General features: G+C 41.3%; 1 protein-coding gene across 8 annotated transcripts in view; it reads left to right on the top strand.

Annotated features, from left to right (window-relative positions):
* The window catches only part of PHEX (phosphate regulating endopeptidase X-linked), a 245,020-nt gene that overhangs the window by 170,501 nt on the left and 58,886 nt on the right, over positions 1-15,633 (top strand). For all 8 annotated transcript variants that reach the window (XR_011565209.1, XR_011565208.1, XR_011565207.1 and 5 more), the window contains one exon: positions 11,829-11,883. Coding sequence is in view for 1 of the 8 variants with exons in the window: in XM_070783865.1 (XP_070639966.1) it covers positions 11,829-11,883 (55 nt within the window). In the remaining 7 variants the exon portion in view is untranslated. The remainder of the gene's footprint in view (positions 1-11,828; positions 11,884-15,633) is intronic.

Genomic DNA, 15,633 nt, shown 5'->3' with positions numbered 1-15,633 from the left:
TTCACAGTGAAAAAGGCATTTGAGTGGGCTTTGAAAGGAAAAGAAATCTGTAGGCAAAGACGGTAGGTTGGGACATGCAGAAGTACTGGCTGGTACAAAGACAACACACACATAGGATAGCGAGGTGGTCACAATTGCTGGGGGACAGACTGCATGTGTTAGATGCGAGGAGGAAGGCATGATGGGAGATGAAATGTAGGAGAAGTAAATGAGGACCTTATAAGCCACATTGAGGAGCAAGCCATAGGGAACTGATATAGTTTTCTTTCTGGAAAAGAAAATGGCACCCCACTCCAGTATTCTTGCCTGGAGAATTCCACAGAGAGGAGCCTGGCGGGCTACAGTCCCTGGAGTTGCAAAGAGTCAGACTCGACTGAAGTGACTTAGCACAGCACAGCACATCGGGTTTTTTTGGGAGGTGAGAAGCTTCAGTCTCAGTTCCTTGGTTTTAGTCTCAAAGATCATGGCTTGAAGAGGGAAAAGACTGAGGCTCCTGAGGCCACTGAGGCCAGCTAGGGGTTGGGAAAGTGGTTCAAGGGAAGATTGGGGAGGGTGCAAACCTATGTGGTGGCAGTGGTGAGAAGAATTAGGAAGTAGATAAGTTAAATCCCAAGATTGTTCTCAAATAACAGTGTAATGATAATACAGGTAGTTTCACAACTTTTCCACTGATGCTTTGAAGGACTCTCATAAAATGGAGAGTATAATTGTTCTTTGCAGCTGCTCTTCACTGAGAACCACTAATGTGCCAAGCATTGTGCTGGATACTTTGAAAAGAAAGTGAAAGTGAAGTCACTCAGTTATGTCCGACTCTTTGCGATCCCATGGACTGTAGTCTACTAGGCTTCTCTGTCCATGGGATTTTCCAGACAAGGGTACTGGAGTGGGTTTCCATTTCCTTCTCCAGGGGATCTTCCTGACCCAGAGATCGAACCCGGGTCTCCTGCATTGTAGGCAGATGCTTTACCCTCTGAGCCACCAGGGAAGCCTGCTGGATACTTTACCATGTGTCATCTCTAGTCTTCATGGAAGGTCTCTAAGCTTGGCATTGTGGGCCATTTTACAGAAGAAGAAACTGAAGCTCAGGGAGGCCAAATCACATGTGAAAGAGCACACAGCTAGCACAGCTGGGAGTATAGTGCAGCTTCTCTCATTACAGACTTAATCTTCACCCTACACTGCTCCATGCTGGGTTAGAAATGTGAGAATTACATGAAATGGTAGCTGTGAACACACTCAGACAAAGTTGCAAGCATGATATAATTGTATGTTAGAGTAATCACGCTATTCTGCCCTTCCCCATGTGGTGGGGGGTTGTTTCTGTTTGATATGGAAGCAAGATATTGTTGGATGTGGGGACAGCCAGGAGGTGAGGATTGGAAGATCAGGTGGCTGTGCTAATATCGTGTCTTCAAGGGTGGGGCCTGGAGCAGCCACTGATGTGTGCCGTCTGTGAGAGTGAGCTGTTTGGTTATACCCCTGATCTTCCGACCACTGGATTCTGGTAGAGTGGGGGAGGGGGGTTATGGGTTATATATTTTGCTCTATTTCCCCAAAATGTTTTTCTTCACAAAATTTACTGCGAAATTCAAAAACTTTTAAGTGCATTGAAGTGAAGTCATGAACAAACTGCAAATAGTTTGCAAAATGGTGTACATGATGCACTTAGCAAGGTCATGGGACACCTGCTATGACTATTTTAAGACGTTCTTGTCCTGGTCTAGTCCTAGACTCTGGAGGTCCTAATACAGCCTCCTGTCTTGGGGCCTGACCAAGGAGGCAGCTGAGAATGACATTCTGGGCAGTGCCACTGAGGGACAAGGTACCTTTATGTGGGGAGCCCTGTAGTCTCACGGCATCCCTGGAAATGGTGAGTACCAGGACCGTTGCGCAGAGGGACATGTTTACCACCTGCCGTGCACTTCTGAACATGCATGCATGGGGCAGGACACATGCTATTTCCAGACAGAAGACTGGCAGCTTCGCTGCAGGGCCACCAGCAGAAAACAGAACGGTTTTAAAGGTCAGTAGGGCTTCCCTTGTGGCTCAGCTGGTAAAGAATCCACCAGCAACACAGGAGATCTGGGTTCGATCCCTGGGTTGGGAAGATCCCCTGGAGAAGGGAAAGGCTACCCACTCCAGTATTCTGGCCTGGAGAATTCCATGAACTGTATAGTCCATGGGGTCGCAAAGAGTCGGACACAACTGAGCAACTCTCACTTTCTGATTCAAGAGGCAGGCTGTGAGTGGAACATGCTCTAGGAGTGACATGGATATGAGCCAGAGTGTGGAAAGCCTCAGAAAGCTGGAAAAGAGCCATGGTGAGAGGAAACAGGCGTCAGAAATCTCACTCATCTGTCATGATGGTCACAATCTCACTTGTCCTCCCATGAAGAAAAATTAGTTGTTTTTAACCCTTATTACAAAAGTATTTTATCTTTATTGTGCCAAATCTCGAAAAATTTAGATAAGCTAAAAATATTTTTAAAGTGGATCATAATTTAAAAATAGCTACATTTAATACCTTTGTTGAATCTCAATATATTTATCTACCATATTTAAAAATTGAAATTAAACATGAGCTCATCCAATTACACTGTTTTTTTTTTTTCCCATTGAAATTTGTAACAAATATTTTTTAAAATCTATTACGAATTCTCAGTCACCATGCTTAGTATTCCACCAAATAAAATCTCCTTAATTTCTCTAATTTTCTACCGATAGACATTTAGGCTCTTCTACTATTGCAAACAACAACAACAGCAAAAACTACTGAGATGCATTTTGTGGCTAAGTCTTTGTCAAATATGAGAGTATTCTTTAGGGTAAATTCCCAGACGTGGAGAAACTGCGGAGTCAAATGGTATGCTCAATTTATGAAGTTTTAAAATACATGTTATCCTGCTTCTCTTGAGAAGAGTGGTACCAATTTATATCTTCACTAACAGTAGATGAGATGGTTTTCTTTTACTGAGTTAGGCATTGTGAAGATACTGCTGGAGGAGATGAATAAAGAGACTCAGTGTTTTTTTGTTTGTTTTGCCTAATTGATAAGGGGAAGATGTTAGTCACACCTAGGTATGGCTCGGTGACACCACACAGGCATTTGTTGAGGCATCTACTGTTCTCCCAGGCCTGGACTGAACATCACTACCCATACTGTCAGTTTTGAATACCTAGGATAGCAATTGTGTGTGTGGAATGACCTGGTGGAACATGAGTAGAATCCGAGATACTGAGCTGCACTGTGGGAGGAAATCTGTGTTTTCTCTGCCAGATGTTGAACTCGAGCAGTGGTTCTCAAAGTGTGGCCCCTGGATCAGCAGCATCAGCATCATTTATAATAAATGGACCTTACCTGGTCCCACCCCTGACCTCCCAAATAAGAAACTCTGGCGATAGGCCCAGCAATATATGTTTTAAGAAGATTTTAACTATCAAACCTCTGCTGCATGCTGAAGTTTGAGAACTGCTGAGCTATAAAAATGGAGCAAATGCAAAAGAAGTCAGACTTGGGTGGGTAAAGGTAGGGAGGCTACCTTGGCCTGGCTTGCCTGGGACTGTCCCAGTCTCATCACTGAAAGCTCCACATCCTAGGGGCCCCTTCAAGCCTGGGCCAACAGTGATGGTTGGTCACCCTGGTAAATAAGAAGAGGATCTGTTTATTGCAGCCTGGAGGTAATTATGGCACAAAAAGAATAGACAGGCCAGAAGAGAAGGTTTCAAGATGGAGGGCAGATTTTGGAAGCTGCTTTCTGCTTGTCAGTTCTAGGCTGATGGATATGGTGGCAGGAGGTTACCTGCGGGAAGCCAGCAGATGGCCAAGGCATCTTGCTGAATCCCTTGACATGAGTCACAGCTGTTAGAACTTGATATTTTCTGAAAAGGGGATGGTTGGCATTCACCAAACTACTGCAAGATGCCAAATTGAAAAAAAAAAAATCCACTATTAATCTTAGCAGTGATGACAATGAAATCCCTTTACAGCAAAAAATATAACCAAAAGTGCTTTGTAATTGCAGCAATTTCCATGTTCCTACTGATGGCCCCCTAGCTTCTAGAAGAATGGTATCCGGCTTATCTGATTATGAGAACTAATCCTGAATAAGATGTAACAGTCATTCTCTCTTAGAGTGAGAATTCAGCCTGGATTTTCCAAAGCAGTTGCAATTAAAACTATTTTTGTCCTATTGTAAAATCATAATTTATAAGCCATGTAAAGTTTCAGTTTTGAAAGAATAGTCTGTGAAATTATAATACAAATATCTAATCATATATTACAAGTACTGCGTTGAGGAGCAATAAAGAGAGGAGAATGAGACAAGAGGGCTGATTTATATACATCAGTTAAGTTAAATATAAGCGGCTCCTTATTTTTCCTAAACTGAGATTTCTGTACTTGTTTGCATATTAGAATCACCCGGGGAGCTTTTATAAGCTCAGTATGCATCAGCATACTGACGTTTAGGGCTCCATCCCAGACATTGTGACCTGATATGTCTGAGGCAGACGTGGGTTTATTTTATAAAGCCTCCCCAAAGGATTCTAATGTACAGTTGGGGTTGAGAATCCTTATTCTGATCTAAGTCAGGGGGTTGCAATTAGGATGCTCCAAAATAACTGGGGACCTGTTGAAAACTCTGACCCCCACTGATCTTACAAATCTTTTACCCATTAGCCTATACATGTGTATAGGTAACCCCTTTCCACAACACACGTATGTATCTACTCCTCTGTATCCAATATTTCTCCACTAAGTTTAAAGAATATTTCAATTAAACATACACTTTAGAGAGATTTGGTATCAATTCACCTTCCTTTTAGATTTTACAAAATGGAATTTTTTTTCTAGTTACATCCTTTTTCCTTTCCCTGGGTTGTAGCTTCTTTGAGGACATTTGTAGTTTTTGGCTTTCTTCACTTAGTTTGATGATCCCTAGTTTTATCTATGTTCCTGAACGTTGAATGGATTTATTCTTTTTTGTGTGTGTGGATTTCCCAGTTGCGCTGTGGTAAAGAATCTGCCTGCCAATGCAGGAGGTGCAAGAGACATGGGTTTCATCTCTGAATCAGAAAGATCCCCTGGAGGAGGAAATGGCACCCCACCTCAGTTTTCTCGCCGGGGAAATCCCATGGACAGAGAAGCCTAGTGGGCTATAGTCCAGGGGGTCATAAAGAGTCATTTGCTTGCACACATACTGAAAATTGGAGGCCTCCCATCTTGTTAAATCTGACCAAACATGGAAACAATAGGAAATGATGTGCCAGTCTGACTATAGTCATTTTTAAAATAGTCACCATTTGTAAATGTTAATGTATTAAAAAACTTCACACCTAAAAATAACCAAACTTTGGAAGATAATGCTTTTAAAATACTTGCCACATGATAACCTTTCTGAGCCGTACACTTAGAGATATCAGATATGGAACTTAAAATTAATGTGGCAATTACATGAAAACATACAAAGAATGTAGGGAAAAGAGATTAAGTTTGTTCAATATTGTTAGGACCAAAGGACTCTGATCTATATCAGTATTTTGTCTGATTTTCTCTTTGTAGCCTATGCTCTAACCACAAAAGGGAAAATATCCTACTTTTATTCTTTGGTGGTAGGGAGGGCTAAGAGGACATAGGGGTGATGGAATTGGCACGGAGCTGGACAGGTCTTTTTATCTTGTCAATATTTGCTTTCTGATTGAGAGTTTATTGGAAAAAAATATGCAAACCTCAAAACTATACTAGTTTGGCTATGAATATAAGGGAGTAGAACCAACAGAGTCCCTAATCTAGAAGGTAAACAAAAACCAGAGTTTGAACAATGGAGCATATCCCCATTCTGGTGCTGAATATGCAAACTTCAAGAGGTAGCAAATCGATAGTATTAATAATATTGTGTAATGTTTTAGACTTTGGCTAACCCCCACTTATAGGTAATGTTTAATCCCCATCACCCTTTAGAGTTTCACAAAGTGCAGATTCCATTTACTCAACAAATATTTATTGAGTGCTTACCACATGCCAGGCATTGTTCCAGCTCTGAAGATATTGCAGTGAAAGAATGGTAAAAGTAAATAAAAGTCCTTTTATTACGGAGCTTGCATTCCAATTGGGGAAAGACAGACAATACTTTATAGACAATAAGTAAAATGTGGATACCATAGATGGTGATATTATGATGAGATATAAACCAATTGAGGGGGATAGGATAATACTTGGCTCCTTTAAAAAAGCACTAGGGAAAGCCTTAATGAGAAAGTGACATTTGAGTAAATATCTGAAGCTAGTTTTAAACACAGTAGTGGGAAGTTCTGGGTTGGGGAGAGAGAAAAAAGAGAAATTACTAATTTTTATTTTGATCTCTCTGCATAATAGATTGGCCAAAAAAGTCCATTTGGGTTTTTGCATAAAGCTCAATAGTTTGAATCTGCTATGCCTGAGGACATACGTTTGTTTTCTAGGGTCTAGGCTTTAGGATAACGGGCTAGTTTTTTCTGTATATTTACCTATAAAAAAAACCCTAATTAATATGATTTTACACTAATAAAATGAATACTAGAACCCAGAGACATTGAGGCATTTGCCTTTTTCTGGAAAGATGTAGCTACAGTTAGGATATAACTATGACTTCAAAGGCCAACTAGTTGAACCTGACCCAGTGAATGTGATCAGTTCTTTTGCACTTGTGTCCTAAGCAAAAGTACTCTATGCCTTTTACCATTACCGTTTTGCTAAGACTGCAACCAGATTAGTCAGTATTCATTAATAGAGTTATGAGAAACTGCAGTGAAAATGGAAGGCTGACCAAGTAGAAAGCCTGAAGCAGGCCTTATGATTTTCCTACCTGTAGATTTGAGAAAGAGAATTTTTTGCTACCAAATAATGAGGTTATTATAGCATGTGTGTTTATGCATAGCTGTGTCCTACTCTTTGTGGACCCATGGACTGTATTCCGCCAGGCTCCTCTGCTGATGAAATTTTCCAGGCAAGAATACTGGAGTGGGTTGTCATTCCCTTCTCCAGGGGATCTTCCCAACCCAGGGATCCAACCCATGTCTCTTGTATCTCCTGTATTGGCAGGAGGATTCTTTACCACTAGCGCCACCTGGGAAGCCCATATAAATGCCAGTATTTTTTTTGGTCAGAATTTTAGTTGTTGAGGTCCTTTAATGGACCGGAACTTGGTGGTCCGGAGTTGACGATAAGAAAGTAAAGGAGAGAAAGAGGCTGATATTCCTTGGTTTATATAGAAAGCCAATGAAGTCCCTGCACGGGGCTTGCTCTATTCACGAAGGCCTCAGGCGCCCTCTCGATGGGGTGAAGGCGCAGAGCACCTTCTCCAGAGGGTCTTAGAAGCCCGGGCAGGAAAGTGAACTCAGAGAGCCTCTGCGCTCCAGGGGATCAGCCTGAAAAAGAGAGGGTGGGGGGAGAGAGAGAGAGAGAGAGAGAAAGAAAGAAAGACACGGGGACCAGAGCTCTGATGGAGCAAAGGTGTTTTAATCAACATGGTGTGGGCATATATACCGTCTTACAAAGTAGTTATTTTCAGCAAAGATAAAGAGGAAAATTCCAGACTTACAAAACATAGGCAATCCGTATTAAAGAGACAGATTTATAAACAATCACTTTTACCATATGGTTCACAAGAGGGAAGAGGGTACTTATCACCATATAGAAACACTAATGAAGGAAATGCCTGGATTCCTCAGCCCCTGGGAGAGGCTTGCCTCTCCTCTTAGTTCCTGAATATTCAGGAATTAATAAGGAACAGAGAATTCCTGACAGATCCAAAACAGCACACAGGAAGCCTCATGTTAAATGTTTTAAATTATTTTACTACAAGCTGTATTTTTGCTTGAAATAGAAATTTGCTGGTATTTACAAATGTATGAGCAAAATACTGCCATGTAAGCTGAGTAGACTATAAACTGTTTTTGGGTAATCTTTGGAAGAATTTTCTATAACACACATACATTTATTTCTTTTTAAAAAATTTATTTATTTTTGGCTGTGTTAGGTCTTCTTTGCTGCATGGGCTTTTCTCTAGTTGCAGTGAGTGGGGCTACTCTCACAGGCTCTAGGACACGTGGGCTTCAGTGGTTGTGGCTCCTGGGCTCTCCAGCACAGGCTCAATAGTTGTGGCTCATAGGCCTAGTTGCTCCGTGGCATGTGGAATCTTCCCTGATCAGGAATTGAACCTGTGTCTCTTGCATTGGCAGGTGAATTCTTCACCACTGAGCCACGAGGGAAGCCCCACACATGTTTATTTCTAAAAGAGTTTATTTTAATTACAGATGATTACCTTTGATTAATCAATATTTAAAATATTACATTTATGTCCAAAGCCCCTTTAACCACCCACCACCCCAAATCCCAATGATCTCTAAGAGATAAATGACTACTGTGACCACTTTGATATGTATTTTATAGACCTTTAGTGTGAATTTTCATACATATACACAAACTGGGCTACTTTAAATATATAAATGGCATTTATATGTCTGTATCTATGCCCTGATTTATGCCAATAGCATTTCTTAGAGTGTTTCCCATGCTAGAAGACGGAGATCTACCTCTTGACTCTTCCTTTGCTGCACAGCAGTCCATAAAATGGTTATATCATCAAGTCATTCCCCTCCTGTTGGACATCTAGGTTGTTGCACGCTTTTCTCAGTTACAGTGATGCAACAATAAACGTATTTAGTCATGACTCTACAGTGCATGTGAACCAGTGATTGGGCAGTGGTTCTTGAAGTGTGGTTGCCCAAGCATCAGCCTCTCAGGGGGACTTGTTAGAGATGCAAATTCCTAACCACCTCTCTGGACCTAACTCTAAGGGTGGGGCCCAGTAATCTGTATTTCAATAAGGTGATTCTGATGCATGGCAAAATTGGAGAACCACTGGCATTTCAAGGTTTAAGAGATGACTAAATTGCTTTCCAAAATGCTCGCAACAATTTATACTCCCACTAACATACTTCCTACACCCTGGCCAATATTACCTATTATTCAATTGATTAATTTTTGCCAGTCCAACAGTCAAATTTCTCTTTCCTCCCTCTCCCTCCCTCTCTCCTCTCATGTTCATATATGTATGTGTATTTATGTGTACATACATATGCACACATACGAATTTACCTTGTAAGGAATGTTTCCCATAAATATACAGATAGAAAAAGAATCTTGAAAAGTTTGAAATAGGTGGCAAGGCAGTGCTGAAATGGGAAGAAGAGGAGATAAAATAAATATGCAAGAAAAGATAAGAAAAGCCTATTAAAAAGGGAGAGAAAAAGAAAAAGAATCCCATTTCCATTTATTTAATTATTTTCACTTCTCCCTTTGCTCAATAGAACTCACTCACTTTATGAGATAAGATACCGAGTTGGCCCTGTTGAAATTTGATCTATCACTCTTGCCAGTTGACATCTCCAAAAATGCAGCTTAAACTGTTAATCCATTCACTTTAGCTAAATGGTCCTAAGGGCATCAGATTCTTGTGTTGATCAGTGTTGGGTTCCCTGGCCCTGACAAGCTGTGAAGACCCAGATGATCAGGGGAGCATGATGGCTGAGGCTGGCGAGTCTGGGGCCTCTAACGGTGACAGCAGCAGAAAGGAGGCTCAAGCAGGTGTCAGATGCTTTCCTGTAAGGGGGTTTGCAGTGGACATAAATGCTGCCAGCTGGGCACATTACCAAGCAAGAAAGCCGTAATGATTTAATAATTAAATCACATTGGTCTATGATCATTGTTCTTATTAGCAAAGATCATTGCTTTTTGATGATATATGAGACAGAATTTTCATACAAACACTGTGATTTGCATATATATATGGTATATATTTGCATATATATATATATATATCTCCAAGTCAGAATGACTTACTAAAAGTAATCACCAAAAAGAGGATGGAATTTTGATGTAAAGATGCCAAGGATATTTAAGAAAATGTGGAAATTATGAAGATTAATTTGACATCACCCCTCTGCAGTTTCCATTATGTGAAAGCAGCAGGAAGAGAGAGGACTCCAGGCTGGATCCATCTCCATTGTACAATAAGGTTTTTGTACCCTGATATTGCAAACTATGATGTTATTAAGAAAATATCAATAATATATATATGAATTATATAAATTAATATTTCACTTCTAAATTAAGAACCTGCTTTCCTGCCCTCATGACTCATAATATCCTATCTTGGAGGGGAGGTAGACAGGTTGTTGAGAGGAAAAGAAGGGAGAGAAAACCTCTGAACTCATGAAAGAGCTTTCAGTCTCTAGGATCCTTGAGCAGTAGCCCTGTAACAGGCAGGGATGTTGCAGAAAGGATCTCTTTCTAATTTTTTTTTTGTAACTATTGATTGCAATTCCCAGTTGTAATGACTTATAAGTACAGCTCCTAGGATCCACTCTAGGGTACAAAATTTATGGTGAGTTGCAGTGGCAAAGCAAAGCAAGGCATTTCTCCCACTCATCTGTACCCTGGGCCAGCTACATCATTTGTGGGGCTCAGTACCAAATGAAGAAACAGGGACCTCCTTTTCAGAAAGCAGGAAAAAGTGCTGTCAAGGGACTGCAACAGAAAGCTTTGGCCTTCCTTCCAAAGTCTCTCATTCTGTAGACTGGTCACAGTATTTTTTATCTGCTATTTAGTACTGTGAGTTGGAAGGAAAATTAAAAATTTAAATCATCAGCATTATTTTACCATTCATCTTTATATTGTACAATGCCAAAACAAATACAGATACAAGAACTTTTACTTGAGCTATGGAATCACCAAAATTATAGTTTGTATTTTCTAGCTTATACATGAGGATGTATTTTCTTCTTGTCAGGATGGTGGAAACACTGCAGAAAACTAATTCAGAAGGTTTTATTTCATTTCTTATTACATGTGCATTCTATCAACAATCTCTACCTTTGGTATACTGATGAATAAGGAAGGGCTGAAAGGGAAAGATACCAGGGGTAGTCCTATCTTTCCCCTTCCTCTTATGTCATCATTTTGGTGTATGTGATTGCCTAATGCAGTGAAGTAACAGGAGTAAGATAGAATTCTTATCTGTCTAATAAGATAGAATTCTTATTCACATGGTTAGAATGCCACTGCTGCCTTTTGGTGGTCAAGGCAAATTCTGGTTCCAGTTGAAAGAGCCCTTTCGTGGCTGTCAGAACCTCCACTTATTCAGTCCTAGATGTAACATACTTGTGCTTGCTTTGAATCCTGCTGAATTCACACGTGTTGTGGGTCTACCAGAGTTCTGTGCTTCCAGGGAGCATCTTGTATGCTGTGTGCAAATAGAGCGTAATAGGAACTGTGGACAGAAATGTCGTGCATGGCTCCTTTACTCACAGACGTGCTTTATTGTCCCCTTGGTCTCCACTTCCAAAATCACATTCAAACATAAAATTGTTAAGTGTTTCAGACAGTGACAACAGAGCGTTAAATCCAGTGTGAGGTTCTTTTGCACGGGGCCCTGTGTGACTGCACTGGTTGTGCACCCGTGAAGCCAACCCTTTCTGTGTCAGGGGAAGCTGCAGGACAGCTGGAAGCCTCTCTCATGTGCTGTGTCTGAAGGAACCCCTCTCACAGCAGCCTGCACTACTGCCCATAGTGTATCCACACAAAATGGTCTCCTTGAAACTGATGGAAGACACTGATTTCAAACTCAGTTGAATTAATATCTTAGAGGCAGTTGGATCTATTCAAGGGCTCCCAGCTCCATGAGGAGTACCTTTCTGATGGGCCTTTGAAACTGACTAAGGCTACAGTCAGGTACTCATCATCAAATCAATCTCTATATCCCTTACAGTTGTGTTTGTCTTTCTCCTAGGATTTCCAGCAGGAGAACTCCAGAAGCCTTTCTTTTGGGGAACAGAATATCCTCGGTAAGTAAACTAATAAGAGAAATCAGTTACTGACAGGAAAGGAAGAACATGATGTTTGGCAGAGCACAGAATATAAAGTAAAAACAAACAAACAAATCAAAAGCAAAACCAAATAAAAGAAGGCATGGAAACCAGCTTGGGTAGTCCCCATTCTCATCATGTTAGCTGTTTCCTAATGCTTGTTACCAGGGTGTATGATTGGATAAGAAGGCTAACCTGTACACAGGGAGCTTTCATTTGTTATGCATTTGTTTATTTATGTATTGATGCATACTGGAAATACGTGAACCTTAAAGGACTGTTGGGATTTGACTTTATGGTGATGGATTGAAACCCATTCCAAATGGAAGAAACGACGTGAAAAAAGGGAAGAAAATTGCTTTTAGAATAGCAAAGAGTCTGGTTTGGTGAGTCCAAGTGTTATTTGAAGGGAAATAGTAGAAAAGAAGTCTGGAAAAGGAGGTTGATGTTTGATATTGGAGTGCTCTGAATTCCAGTAAGGAGCCTGGACATTAGGCAATAGAAGATACTGACGTTTTTGAGCAAGTAGAGATAATGAAGTTTGTCTTTAGAAGCATAAACTGGGTAGCTATACAACAGGTCAGAAATGGACAGTGTCTGGAGTTAGGGATTTCACTTTAGAGGCTGTCAATACCAACTTACTGTAGACTCATGTAATTCAGAATTTCCACACATAGTGGGAATTCTAATAATCATTGTCAGTTATATCACCACTTTTATTATGTGCCTTTGCTTGCTCTGATGATTTAATGCACAAAAAATGTAGTCTTGATTTTAATAGTCACTTATATTTTGGTTTGGATCAGTGACAATTTGAATATGATTCTGCAGGTTAAAATGACATAGGATCACATACATATATAAATAAGAGAAATACAGTGGCAATGTTGTTATTTGGGTTTTCCCAGAAGCAGATTCTGTAACTAGGATTCAAGTGCAAGTAGTTCTTCTCAGAGGTGACACCAGGAAATACCACCAGGGCAGTGAGCAAGTGGGACAGGGAAGGAAGGAAACCAATTAACTGTGTCAGATGAATTTTCTATGATGGTCATAATGAGTTATCACAAACAAAGTGGCTTGCTGCTGCTGCTGCCGCTAAGTCGCTTCAGTCGTGTCTGACTCTGTGCGACCCCATAGACGGCAGCCCACCAGAACCTCCCCGGTCCCTGGGATTCTCCAGGCAAGAACACTGGAGTGGGTTGCCATTTCCTTCTCCAATGCATGAAAGTGAAAAGTGAAAGTGAAGTCGCCCAGTCGTGTACGACTCCTAGCGACCCCATGGACTGCAGCCTACCAGGCTCCTCCATCCATGGGATTTTCCAGGCAAGAGTACTGGAGTGGGGTGCCATCGCCTTCTCCGATGAAGTGGCTTAAAACGATGTAAATTTATTAGCTTACAGTTCTAAGGGTCAGAACTCCAACCTGGGTCTCCCTGTGCTAAACACAAGATGTTGTTAGGGCAGCATTTCTTTCTGGAAGCTATAGGGAGGAGTCTGTTTGCTTGCCTTGTCTAGCTTCTGGAGGTGGCCCACATTCCTTGGCTCGTGGCGCTCTTCCTCCATCTTCCAAACTAGCAAAGTTGCATTACTCTGACCATTCACTCATTCATAATCACATCTCATTCTGGCTCTCCTTATCTGCCTTCTCCTCCACTTAAAAAACTTATTTCTTTTTGGCTGCTCTGGCCCCTCATTGCTTCAGGAGGGCTTTCCCTAGTGGCAGAGACCAGGAGCTGCTCCCTGGTTGTGGTGCACAGGCTTCTCACTGTGGGGGCTTCTCTTGTTGTGGAGCACTGGCTCTAGGCACATGGGCTTCAGTGGTTGTGTCACATTGGCTTTGTTGCTCTGAAGCACGTGGGATCTTCCTGGATCAGGGAGCAAACCTATGTGCCCTGCATTGGCAGGTGGATTCTTAACTAATGGACCACCAGGGAAATTCTCCTTCACTTTTTGTTAAAGCCAATTATTACTGCAGGCAACTTGAATTCATATCTGCTGGAAGATTGTAGAATAAGCTTCAGCACAATTTCATCTCAGGGGCAAGGGAACTGGGGTATTTGTCTTCCAACTCACTTTCCACAACTGATTGAAGGCTGCCACTGGGTGTTTTAACTCATTGGCATTGCCCTGCATAAGCCTAGAGGGCTCTGGTGGCCAGAGAAAGCTCTCAGGCAAATAGTTTCAGGTGCTGGCAGTTGGAAGCTGTCAGATTGGTGTGCTTAAAAATGGTGAGTGCCCAGAGACAGGATCAGGCATCAATAAAGCCTACAATAGGGAAGCACTGTCATTAGCATAAATAAAATTGACCAGTTTGTATGGACAAAATCCATTCATATCATCCCAGGTTTCAGCTGTATAGTTTTCATCAGTTTAGTTCAGTCGCTTAGTCGTGTCCAACTTTTTGTGACCCCATGGACTGCAGCACGCCAGGCTTCCTTGTCCATTACCAACTCCTAGAGCTTGCTCAAACTCATGCCCATCGAGTCAATGATGCCATTGAACCATCTCATCCTCTGTCATCCCCTTCTCCTCCTGCCTTCAATCTTTTCCAGCATCAGGGTCTTTTCCAGTGAGTCAGTTCTTTGCATCAGGTGGCCAAAGTATTGGAGCTTCAGCTTCAGCATCAGTCCTTCCAATGAATATTCAGGACTGATTTCCTTTAGGATCGACTAGTTTGATCTTGCAGTTCAGAAGACTCTCAAATAGTCTTCCGGAGAAGGCAGTGGCAACCCACTCCAGTACTCTTGCCTGGACAATCCCATGGACGGAGGAGCCTGGTAGGCTGCAGTCCATGGGGTTGCTAAGAGTCAGACATGACTGAGTGACTTCACTTTTACTTTTCACTTTCATGCATTGGAGAGGGAAATGGCAGCCCACTCCAGTGTTCTTGCCTGGAGAATCCCAGGGACGGGGGAGCCTGGTGGGCTGCCATCTCTGGGGTCGCACAGAGTCAGACACAACTGAAGCGACTTGGCAGCAGCGGCAATAGTCTTCTCCAACACTACAGTTCAAGAGCATCAATTCTTCTGCACTCAGCTTGCTTTATAGTCCAACTCTCACATATCATGTGTAGTCCATACATAACTACTGGAAAAACCATAGTTTTGACTAGAGAGACCTTTGTCAGCAGTTTTCATCAGTGTTCAGAGAGTTTTAATCAGTGTTTAGATATTTGTAATCAATTTTTTTTGTATTGTTAAGATTAGAAATTTATATATATTTCCATAAAGTTAAAGACAGACTGAATATTCACTAAGCTTGCTTCAAACTAAAGAGGGTCCTAGAATTTTTTGATGTTGCTTATCATTAATAATTAAACTAATCTTCTGTTATTGTGGTTATATGCCTGGACACTTGGACATAGTCAGGTTGGAGTTTGAATTTATTGATCAGTGAATTTGTTTATCATGTCCATGAGATGATTTTCTGATATAAAAGTCAAAATCATAGAAACTTAGGAAATGTTAATGTTTACCTTTATGCTGAGCAAGAGAGAGATTTTTATTTTTTTCCTAGGGGTTCTATATTTTGCATTGAAGCCTTCCATCCTCTGTTAAGATACCCATTCAATAATTATTAAGCATCTTTTGGACACTTAGCATTGGAAATATGGTGATGCTGTTGAGATGGGAATCACAGTATAGTGAGATGGGTTCCCATATATCCATCTCTTCTAGATGGATCTCCTCCAGATCCAATGAGTGGGTATTCCCGCTCCTCACACTGGTGA

The sequence above is a fragment of the Bos indicus genome, chromosome X (assembly GCF_029378745.1).
Source record: "Bos indicus isolate NIAB-ARS_2022 breed Sahiwal x Tharparkar chromosome X, NIAB-ARS_B.indTharparkar_mat_pri_1.0, whole genome shotgun sequence".
Lineage (NCBI taxonomy): Eukaryota > Metazoa > Chordata > Mammalia > Artiodactyla > Bovidae > Bos > Bos indicus.
This window is presented reverse-complemented; position numbering and strand designations above follow the sequence as displayed.